At 38.9% G+C, this 12,040-nt stretch overlaps 1 protein-coding gene across 4 annotated transcripts in view; it reads right to left on the bottom strand.

The window, feature by feature from the left end:
• Positions 1–3,165: 3,165 nt before the first annotated feature.
• Positions 3,166–12,040, bottom strand: part of LOC140941549 (atrial natriuretic peptide receptor 1-like) — a 39,634-nt gene continuing 30,759 nt past the window's right edge. For 3 of the 4 annotated variants that reach the window (XM_073390568.1, XM_073390567.1, XM_073390569.1), the window contains exons 16-23: positions 10,718–10,901; positions 9,870–10,010; positions 9,157–9,280; positions 8,502–8,570; positions 6,928–7,126; positions 6,120–6,218; positions 5,571–5,662; positions 3,166–5,095 (exon numbers count right to left, since the gene is read on the bottom strand). In XM_073390568.1, coding sequence (XP_073246669.1) covers positions 4,781–5,095; positions 5,571–5,662; positions 6,120–6,218; positions 6,928–7,126; positions 8,502–8,570; positions 9,157–9,280; positions 9,870–10,010; positions 10,718–10,901 — 1,223 coding nt within the window. In that variant the 3' untranslated portion in view covers positions 3,166–4,780. The remainder of the gene's footprint in view (positions 5,096–5,570; positions 5,663–6,119; positions 6,219–6,927; positions 7,127–8,501; positions 8,571–9,156; positions 9,281–9,869; positions 10,011–10,717; positions 10,902–12,040) is intronic. The other variant, XM_073390570.1, reaches the window with a different exon arrangement.

Raw genomic sequence — 12,040 nt, 5'->3', positions numbered from 1 at the left:
TTGTTCATTTGGGAACCTTTCTTACCACCGGGCGTTTTAGTTTCAGAGTTTTGAGTTATTTTCTTCACACTTGTAGAAGAACTTGGGAGGGTTGCACTTTCTCTGAATTCTTTGACTTGTCTACTTGACTGTTCATGTGTGCTACAATACACTATCAAGCAACAAAAAGCAACAACAACAACTTTATTTCATTATTCCCACGTTAGTACGTGGTATTACGTTCTATTCTAAACAATTTTCAATACATACGTTTCATTTATACGATACCCTAAGCTAAAAACACACAATTGAAATATCGGAGTTCATACTTTTTGTCTGGATTCTTTCATTTGGCTCGTAGGTCAATTTTGTCCATGTAAAGCTCACTTACGGTTTGCTGTTTGCCATATTGGATCAGATTGGATCTTGGCTCTGTGACATGAAACATAGAAACATTATAAAGATGTAAGTTTAGATAACAGAGCTTGGAGATCGAGCTTGAAATGTGACTCAAAGAAAACAAGGACCATTTAAGAACGATAATCTGCAAAATTCTGGTTGCTAAACGCAACAAACATGATTGAAATGAAAGTTAAAGACTTATGTTCTCGCCACAACGCCAAACAGACCAGTTTCACGTCGCCGACGGGAGTACGACAGCAATGCGTTGAGTAAGAGCATGCGCAATATTGCACAATCATGACGTCACGTCCGGTTGAAGTTGCCGTCGCCCCGAAAACTTCTCCATCTTAAGTTCCCTAATACCTTGGAAATGGCAATGATTGGTATAAGATAAAATTGGACGTGAGAAAACGTTACTTAACTGTACACACAGAAAATTAAAATACAATAACTAACTTAATGAACAAACATAGTAAGTTAGGATCAAAACAAGTTTTCATAGTAACTTAGGGCCTGTTTACATGGAGGTGGGGGAATCCAAGTACGTGAGGTAACCCGCTTAGGTGGGGTAGCCCTCCTGTGTATGTAATCTTTCATTTTAATTTGATCACGTTTACATGATAGGTGGGGTGACCCACCGTATGTTACCTCACCTATCAGGGGTCCCCCATCTCCATGTAAACAGGCCCTTTGTGGTCATAATGAAAATCCAATGGCGGCTGTTGGGGATAATAGTGTTATTTACTATGACGTCATTAGGGAATCAACCACGGGGTCTACGGCGAGAAAAACAATCAAAACCAACACTTTTGACAACAGAGCTTTTGCACATTCTTTTTAAAGTTTGAAACATTTTTAGTGTGTTTCGCCACTTATCCGTAAAAGTTATAATCATCACACCCCAAAAAATGTTGATAGTCCCTAACCGGAAAATTGAGCAGGCGAGCATTGGCGAGCTGTAAATTCCAAAATTTTAAATTAATTGAAGAAGAAGTTAAGAGCCGACGACAAATATTGGTTCCTTTCTCGCCGCATCACTGGGTCAACTTCCAGTCTTTTGGCGTCTTTCACTGACAAAATTAAAGAAAATTACAAGTCGTCCACCTTATCATTACTTTTATTTTCAGGGTGTGCTGAGGGTGCGCAAGCGAGTCACATTGATGGTCATAATTGTGAGTGCCATTTTTGGAGTAACCTGGCTCACCAACTCTTCTAATTACCTCCTCCACCATTTTCTCAAATATTCTTTTCTGACTTACGCCTCAGCTTCCCTTATGGTCTTGTTCAACTCGGCGATCAACCCAGTTTTGTATGCATTGATGAGTCAACGATTCAGAAATAAAATGAAACAAATAATACGTTGCACGTACCGCTTAGGAAAGTTCAGCGACCGCTCTACGGACGGTCACGAAATTAAAGGTAAACGTGGAAACACTCAGGTTCCCACTTAGTAAAATTATAAAGATCCCACTAGCATAGAGTAATGTAAACTGCAATACATATGGTAGCTTTATTTTAAGGGAACAAGCTCTAGTCCTCGTGGGAAAAAACGCACACGAGCCAGAGGCCAAAAACGGCCGGAGCTTATCACGGTTTCCTTATGAAGCCCTGCCTAATAGTACTGTTACTCCTAGTCCATCGCCGGGTTAATAGTTCTCGAAGAATTTGCTTTACCGGTGTTAAAGTTTGTTGTCAGTCTGTGGATATAAATATAACGTTCAGAATGCATCTTTATTTGTCACGAAGCTGTGGTTTTATTATTTACAGGTAATTTATTCTCTAGCGTTGTGCCCCCGCTTGCAACAGGCCCTTAGGGTGGCTCGATAGGGTTTTTGAGGATCAATGCCTTCCAAGTTTGAGCATTAACTACGTCGCCATTCAGATAAATCGGCTATTGGAGAAAAACGTTCCCGTGAGCGATCTTGGAAGAACAGTTCCCAGTGCCGAGAAATACGGCTGCAAGTAAAATAGGTAATGGCGTCATTTCGTTGCTATGACAACTCCGTTGTCGTTGCAATCCTTATCATAACAAATCTTTTTCTTTCGCTGTGGTCGTAATTTTTCCACATGTTTATTAACGGCGACGCAGTTTATGCTCAAACTTGGGAGGTATTAACCCTGAAAAATCCCATCGAGCCACGTTCATTTAACCTTTTCAACCTTGCATTTTATTTAATTTTCGATGTAAGAAAAGGGAAATTAGGAGGAATATAAACCACATTCTGTTCGTCTGCTTCTGACGAGACAACGATTGGATTTTAATTTTAAAGTTCCATATATACAATATATACACAAGATATTCTTACTTTCATGTAAACATTTTAACTCGTCAGGGGCACCAAGCGACTTTTTTCTGTAAAATAACTGTTCGAAGGAGCAAATATTGCCTAGAATTTTTTCTTTCTGGATAACCGTTCCATTCGTCTAAGATATTCGGACATTTTCTGATAGCTTAACTACGATTTTCGGAGGTTGTTTTAGTCACATTTTAATGCCAAGATATTGCGATTGTTGTTAAAAAAGGTCTCCTAAAACGTTCGGTGTAAGGGACGGACCATTAGAAAACTAATGGGGGGGGGGGGCGGACGAAGTACAAAAAAAGTATTCGCGCAAGGGAAAATTAAATGTAAAAAAAATTCTTGCACGCCAATTCATCCTAAAAAATATTCATGCTATGGCCTAAAATAAATTCATACAAGGAATTTGATAACGAAAAAAAATTCCTGCGGCTCGAAAATTCCCCTCCCCCCCCCCCCCCCCCCCAATAACTTTTCTAATGGTCCGTCCCTAAAGACAAAACGTCCCCTAAAATTTTCTAATGAAAGCAAAGCTACTTCGCGTCCACGTACTTTAGACCGGACCCATAAGGGTAGCTTACACTTTCGGATGAGACGAAAAAGCCACCTAAAACTTTCGTGACGACCAAAGTTCGCCTAAGACATCCGACCAGATGAAAAGTTTTTAGGGCAACTCTAAATTACCCAAAAATGCTTCTAAAGCACAGAAAAAACCATTTGAGACACTCCTGGTGTATTCGGAAACATTCGGTCGTTGGGAGCTCCTGACTTGTTATATATATTTTAGATAATTACACTATAAAACAGCCAATGCATTTCTGAATGCATTTCTTTATAAATATGATCCTTTACCCACTTTACTATTGAGCTATTTAACAATCATGTTTGTCATTTCCTTTAACTCCTTTTCCAGTTGGTTGAAATAAAAACTGGAAATCAATTTTAAGCCTAAGAACTGACTGGTATCAAACCGTGCAATCAGTACCAACCAATCATCATTCGATTACTTGGGGCCTCTTCATACATTGAAGCCCGATTTTCCGAGATCGTGCCTTGACCTGTTTCCTTTGTTAAAAAAATTCCATAATAGAAGGCGGGCTAGCCAACATACTCTTTCTAGCTGCAAGACACATCCGCTGTCCAGCTTAAGAACTTCGTAGTTTGACTGGCTAAAGAAATACAGACTGGACCCGTTGTAGCTCGGTTGACAGGGCACATATGAAGAGACCCTGTTAGCAATAATACTGAATTTCATTTCATTATTTTTAGTTTTTACTCATTGCCAAAATTAGAGTGTAAAATAGCCTCTTTGATTCGCGAAATAGAAAAATGTATTGGAAATGGAAAATTATAACTCAACACTTAAGTAGCCAAGACTCGTAACTATATGTTCAAAAAAAAAAAGACTAAATAAATAGTGCGATATGTTATTATGATAACATACCAGTTTTGTCATAGAGTAACATAGCAAGATAGATTGTCATATTTTACACAATTTGAATTTTTTTAGGAGACTGGTGCTCCTAATTGTGGTTACAATGTTTATACAATCTAATAGCAATAAAAAAAATGTACACTTTGAAGCCTAACCAAGTGTTTTTTCATCTTTGTTTCTTGATACCTTGTGCCATTTTACGGCCATAAAGAGACAAATGGTACTGAAACCTTGCAGTGTATCGGCTTTTTCCAAGCGTAGTATAAAGTATCCTTTAGCTTTCGTCGTCTCAACGAAAACCCAAAGGTACAATCAGGAGGCCCATAAACAGGGATTAAGATCAAGTCGTAAACTTGGTTTTGGCTTTGCACAGATTGTTTCCAAGCACAAACCGTTCCAGTTTGATTTAATCCGCATATAGGAAACTATTTTAATTTACGTAACTCCTTTTAGTTCTCCATATGGGCAGTCACATCTAAGCGATTGTCAAAATAGAAATTTACAACCTTGTAATTCTAGTTCACCTCATACCGCAGGTGTAGCCCTCGGCTTGGCTCAAGTCTTGAATGACAGCCTGTTTGAATTGGCATCGAGGCATAGGTGATTCCCCTGGATGAAATCAAGTTTCTGAGGCAAAAAGACAAAGATAATTCTGATCATCAGCCTGTTATAGATCTGGATCTATCTTCATGTGGAAGCTGTCTCTTGAAGATTGCCTTGGGGGATCTTCGAGCTTTTGCCACCTTTTAAGAACTGGCGATCCCTGGGATGTGCGGAACTGACTACGGCGAAGTGACGGGGATCGTCTCAATGAAGCAACTAGGGAGGAGGCAGACCCTGTGCTGCTACTTTTGAATCCCGGAAGAGATAAGAGAGGGGAATCTGTAGGGATGCCATTTGGAACTTTTGGCAAGCGACGAGGCTTGTAGACAGGCTTCTTTGAAGCATCCAAAAGCCAATAAGTCGTTACGTTTCCTTTTCCCTAGTAAACAAAAACAAGGATTCAAAAAACAAATTATAGCAAAGCTTTCTATATGGTAGGCAACATTCAAATTAAGTGAAATCCCCACAAAAATGATAGGTCTATCTTCTAATCTCTATTCTGCGTTATCCACTTAAAGTGGAACCGCGAGCCGCAAGCGAGTCTTTTCACATCAAAGTTTCCAACATTCTGACGTCTTTTCTATGGTCGATTAAGGAACAGACCATGGAAAATCGTTGTCGATTTGTTCTTTACAAAAACACTTACAGTTTTTGACGTCCATTTTTGTTGAAGTTTCTTGGAAAATCGCGCGCGGTAGAAAAGGAAAAAATTGTGCCCCCATCAAGTCATTTCTAACGGGTCTTTACTATCATCCACCAAAGCTCTTGACCAATCAGCGGGCAAGAAATCACGCCGTTATTGTAAAAATTACCTGGACTAGACTAGACTAGTAACGTGCAGTTACTAAACTTACCTTAAGATAAACCTCGCCTCTGCTCTCGACAACAAAGCCTCCTATGGCTTCCAGTATTCTCTTCGTAACTTCGCTTATGTGGATTCTTAAAGCTAAAAGTTAATTGGCAAAGAAAAAGGTAATAACCAACTAGAAATAAGTTAAATTCCGTGCTGTATAAAAAAAAGGCTCTATTGGCTTGCAAACAGATAACGCACGCAGGAGCCGACCTGACGCACGACATTACTCTGCCTCAGTCCCCTTCATTGCAATTGTGGGTTTGCTATTCTGACAGACAAAGACACAAATTCAGTGACTATTTCTTACGAGAAACGGGCAAATCGCTGGCAAATTCCCTTTTTTTTACTGTCAGTAGTAATGATTGTTATTATTATACATTTTTATTTTTGTTATCGTGATTAATAAGAAGAACAGCAATACCAGAAGAAATCATCATCATCATCATCATCATCATCGTCATTATTGCTATCTTATAGCTGCTGATGATGTTTTGAAAAGTAGTACAAGATGAAAGAAAGTTAGAAGAAGAAAGTCTAATTGAACTCCAACCTTCCCCATTCGATTCCATTCTTGACGCAGTGTTGACAGTATCACCAAAAAGGCAGTACCGGGGCATCGTTATACCAACCACACCGGCTACAACGGGACCTAAGAGGAAAAAAATCATTAAAGTGGTAATCAGTAGACCTCGATCGTTCGCTTTGTTGATATGTTGCTCCATTTCCAAAACCAAGTGACGCCATGTATCGTTTCAAACCTGCTTATATGCTCGTCTGCTTACATTTGTTATTTCAACAATGACAAGGGTAGAATAGTCATGGGAATTGATTGTTCACGGGAAATTAACAAAAAAGAACGAATAAGGTTTTCTGGATCACTTTTAAAAACTCGCTTCCTTTTTGGTGATTTTTTTTTTTCATACTTTCATTTACAACTGCCAAAGTTGCATGTAAAACTGCAATTGTCTTCCGTCCCTTCCGTGTTTTATTGCCACATTTGTCCGTTTATTATCGATATTATATATTATTATCATTATCATTATTATTTTTATTATTATCATCAGTGATTCGTCAGCTGGAAAAAAAGCAATGAATTCATAACATTTTTCAGCAAAAGACACCGTTCTTCAGTAGTGCTTTGACACTTTTTTTGTTCCTTTATTTTTATTGCCAAAAGTTTTGGTTATATCTTAGGTGAAACGATGCTTAATATTACCTGATTAATAAAAGACCAAAAATTCTAATTTTTAAGGATATTACAGGGTAGCCTCATATTAAAATTATTAGACGGTGGTATATGAAAATGTAATAAACTGACTCAGTTATGATTTACATCACTATAGACAACGAAGAATTACCACTGTGTATTCCAACGCGTAGCTTGAGTTTGTAGTCACTTTTGTGTCGAACTGTAAAGTCTTTCTTCACAGCGTCGACCAGATGTAACGCCATGCGCGCTATCTCTCCTGCGTGATCGTGCCCATTTCTGATTGGTAAACCTGATACCACCATGTATGCGTCACCAATTGTCTCCACCTGCCGGGCAGAAGGAGCGCACTAGAGTACAAGCAAACAACGGCACGAAATTGGAGGTTGAACGAGCCCTACGTTTAACGTTTATCGCGAAGTTTATGCTTTTTTGCGATATTTTAATATAATAAAATTAAAATATAAAAAAATATTGACACTGAAGACAATTTTGTTACAAGGACTAGCATTGGATAGGTGTTTTATAATTTTAAAGAAATTTTGCTATTAGATTCGGGCTATAATTTTGGTAATTTAGACTAGCAGGCTTTGCTCATCGGTTTCTACATCCAGAAGCCCTCCCTCCATCACAAAAAACCAGCCCATTTTATTGTGACATTGCAAAAATAAGTAGCATTATCCCGTTAAGCAGCGAAAAAAAAAAACAAACAAGCTGAGTTTGAAATTGATCGTAGCAGTCGCTTTGTGGATTAGATGTTTACGTTGTCATTTAAAACAAAATTACAATTTAAAGTCGATATGATGTGTCCTTACCCCTGAGTTTTAATTTGTGTTTAACATTTCAAATTAATGCCTAACATTTTCATTAATTACAAGTCGAAAATTTAACCGACACATTTTATAATACTAATAAACAGTATTACTTATATAAAAACGATTTGCAGGGTTGAACAACATTTTATAAGTACTAAAAGGCATAAAATTTCTCACAGCTATTTACAATTTAAAATGAACAATTGTATTTTTTAATCAGAGCTACATAATACGCTAACTAAAAACAATTGTATTTTTCAGTTTTAATGGAATAAGATGTTAAGTAATTAATTTGCCTATAGCAGCCAAAACTCAGCATTAATTTCTGCCCAAATTATTACAGTTATTAAACCATGCAGCTTGCGTTATCAAGCATCATGCTTTAAGCTTTAGTTCTGTCCAACCTCCTTAACATAAATCAATAAATAAAACGTGATACTGGGAAAACAATTCGTTTGGTCCAGAAATGACCATGCTACCTTTCATTTGGACGCATGAACCTACCTGTCAAGTTTTGTTGTGTGAAGTTTCAGTTTAACCAGGAGAGGGCGTCGAAAACGCGCAAAAATAAATGAAGACCGAACCCAGATATGGTTGCGGCGGGTACTCTATGAAAACTTTATGAACCTTACTTTATATTACCAGTTGAAAGACTGGTTGATTGATCATTTCATCTTGACATAAACTCCGTCAAAGATAATGAAAAAAAATAAGAGTCTTGCGTACAATATCGTTTATCTCTGCATGTAAGGTCCTTCTTATCTCAAGCTGACCTCCTTTCCAATTCTCCACTTTATTCTGTGTTAAAGCGGTAGTAGTGGTTCCTTGCAACCAATAAAATGTTCAGAGAGGAAAAGGAAAAACTGTTTACCATTATTTTATCAATAAGACAATAATTCACAAATCTTACCTTGTATACATCGTATTCACTTATTATATCGTCAAATAAGGTGTATAAGTCATTTAGTAGAGTCACAACCTGCAGACATTGTTGAGAAAATGAAATGTTTCGTTGATGTATTAAAAATACTTGTTTTGCATGTGCTAATGGCTTCCTCGAAACGTACCGTGGCCACCAAAATAAAACAAATGATCAGCGAGAACGACAAAGAAATATCTAGTAGAAATATTAAAAATGGCAATAAGTAAGATAAACACGACGGAAGTGATAATGATGATGGCCGACAATGAGAACTAAGGCGATTGGGAGGATAAGGATTAGTGCAGGAGAACGAAAAGCGACGAAAATGGTGATATAGATGATGATGATGATGGTGATGATGAGGAGGAGGATGATGATGATGACGATGAGAAAAAAATGATGATGATGATGATGATGATAATGATGATGAGGATGATGAGGAGGATGATGATGAGGATGAGGATGAGGATGAGGATGATGACGAGGATAATATAGAAGCGGGATGGAGAGAAAGTGTAAAGGGAGGAGGATAATGGTAACAAAGACTACATGACCAAGATTTTCATTGCCTACTACTTGGAAACTTAACAACGTGGGTAGACTTCATAAGTTAAATGGCTCGATACAGGCGTAATATACTCACTTGAAGGGGAGTGCTCTCTGCCGAGAGTTCGGTAAAACCCACAATATCACTGAAATAAATTGAAACTTCATGGAAACTCTCCGCTTCAACTGCTTTGCCTCTTTTGAGCTGTTCTGCCACCGGTCTGGTAGAAAAGTTTAGAATAACGATGATCAACAATGTTAACAAAAATGTACTAATTCGTATCAAACATTAACCTTTCAAAGCGCCTCTGGTGTTATTGGAATGGCTCTTCGGCTTTTAATGCTTACAATTACTTGACCAATCAGGTCAATAACCCGATTTTAAGGCCATCGACTGACGTGATACAAGTCCCTTTAACTCTAAAGATGACTACCGCACAGGTTATAGAAGCGTCTGTCAACAACAGCCCTATTCAGGACTACGGTGATCACCAGGACGTTCATTCTCCACCTACTTATGAAATGACTCCAGTTTCAAACCTTTCACGTTTTAAAATTAAGTAAGACGAACGCTAGCCTGCTTAGCAGGCGGTTTTTTGGTGTGTTTTTTTTTTTTTTCGTAAAATAAGAGGTCAAAAGAGAAAAAAAGAAGACAGATTAGTTCACTCTGCCTTCTTTCTCTCACCCCTCCCCCATCGCTTTCTCGTTTGAGCTCTGTTTGGCTTTCGTGCGGCTTTGCATCTCACTTTACGAACCACGGACAAAAAACACACCAAAAAATCGTCTCCAACGCAGGCTAGATGAACGCACCTTGGAAGCATCCTTTCCAAAAGAGCGTCTGTCTTTTTCTTCTCCTCAATTAACTGTCCAGTTCTTTCGATCACGAGCTCCTCCAAGTTATCCGCATACTTCTCCATCATGTACACCACATTGTCAAAAATGTTTGTCTTCCTTTAAGGAAAAACCGAAACGAAGAAGGTAATCGCCTCTTGTGCGCGAATGAATCACTCTTTCTTACAAGTCGGATGCACTAAGTCTCTTTGACTTTTCCTTCTCAGTTGGGTGTTTAGTCTCGTTTGATGATAATTGTTTATTGATTGCAAAAAGAAATAACAGAAACGAAAGAAATGTCTGTGATGTAATTAACAGGAAGCTAACAAGGCTGGTTTCAGAAGCGTTCTTTAAATTACCGGAAGCAGTAAGAGTAACAGTAGCCCCGGTAGTGTTTTTATCCCGTAAATGCTGAAGCGCATTTTCCTTTTGATTACTAAGATTATCTTCCTTTTGATTGTTATGTAAATGTGAATGTCGTTCAAAGTAAATGTTCTCTATTAGAAAAAAACAATGCTTAATGATATTTATAATATTTGTAACAAACTATATTACTAAAACGAAGAACGGGGAACTGAATTGATGTGCACGGGAACGTGGAAAGTGGAAAGTGGAAAATGGGGAAAAACGGGAAAGTGGAAAATGGGAAATAATAGCTGAAACCCTAACCCTATCAGTAACTTCGTTTCACATTCTATCTGTTGTCCCCGTGTTTTCATCCCCGCGTTCACTGTCCTTGGTCCCCGTGTTCGTTCTTCGATCCCTGTTCCCTGTTCCTCGTTTTAGTAACATCAATCCATCTACACTTTTTGATGACGGTAACTTACATTCCGTTGTTGGTTAAGATCTTGTTCATGATCTTCTTGATCTCGTGGAAGTCCGGCCGTAAATCTGGGCTCTCCTCCCAACACTGTTTCATTAGTTCACGCAGCTCTTCAACTCCAGTTATCAGCTCTGATACCGTTGGACGGAAAGGCGGAAATTCTCCATTCTGTACCTTGTCCACGATTTCTATAAGGTTTAATAGCAGTAGGAATTGATTAGCCTTTGTTTACCCAAATCAAGGCGCTCTGTAGCCTGCGTCGGAGACGTAATCTAACTCCGACTAGTCACGTGTGTGAAACCGTGGCCTGTGCAAGGCTCTCAGATAGTAGTAGGAAGCTCCCGAAAACAAGGTTCAGCCTGAAGGGAAAAATAAGACGCACACGACCTCTGCACATTGGTATCTTGGAGCCTGGAAGAGGCTTGCAAAGCAACGGCGCCGAGATCCTTGTTCTGAGCTCCCAGAGGACTCGAATTTGACCAATCGAGCAACGGCTTTTTATACAAGCCCAATCATAGCAGGCGCGGATTCAGGATAAATATTGATCGATTTCCTGAGAACGAGCACCGAAGGCTCAAGGTTCTAGTGGGATACAGGGGCATGCTCCCCAAGGATATTTCCTGGGTTTCTGACTCATTCAGATAGGATATTGGCCAATTCCATTCTCCTCGGATAACGCCCCGCAAATCGGCGGATCATTTCATCTCTCGATTTCAACTTGGAGAGATTTTTCATATTAAAAATATATTTATCATGAGAACTCTGACTGATTTCCGTAAAACGATGGAAACCGGTGTGGATCCGCGCCTGCATAGTGCGTAATCAAATCCTGGTACACAGCCTGAGGCCCAGAACAAGGATCTCGAAGGTGGCTCCCAGACGGACCTAACAGGAGGTCGAGTTTTCTCTGAGGCGAAGGCTTGGCTCAGAATCCCAACTGTGGTACCCAGTTTCTTCTATTAAACGATAATTTTCCCTGGGAAAACATGTCTCGTTTCAGTTCTCATATACCAAATAAACTTCCCAACCCATCTTTGTTATTTTGTATTGTTATTGCAATTACAGGGATGCAGGCGGGGTAATGTAGACTCTAGTGTTCTTTCATTTCACAAGCAACGTTGTTCACCTTCTCGCCATCCAGATACATCAATCGGTAATCGTGGATTAGATTCTTGTAATTAGAACTTTAAAGTTCAAGATCGGCGTAGCACTTTGTAAAAACACAGAAATTGTTTAAAATGTGAATGCCAAATTGTTGTTTTCAATGTCTAGACGCTTCGGCCCTTTTGTTGTAGCTGCGACGTCGTGTTGCGAATTTAAAAAAAAA

The sequence above is a fragment of the Porites lutea genome, chromosome 6, assembly GCF_958299795.1.
Source record: "Porites lutea chromosome 6, jaPorLute2.1, whole genome shotgun sequence".
Lineage (NCBI taxonomy): Eukaryota > Metazoa > Cnidaria > Anthozoa > Scleractinia > Poritidae > Porites > Porites lutea.
This window is presented reverse-complemented; position numbering and strand designations above follow the sequence as displayed.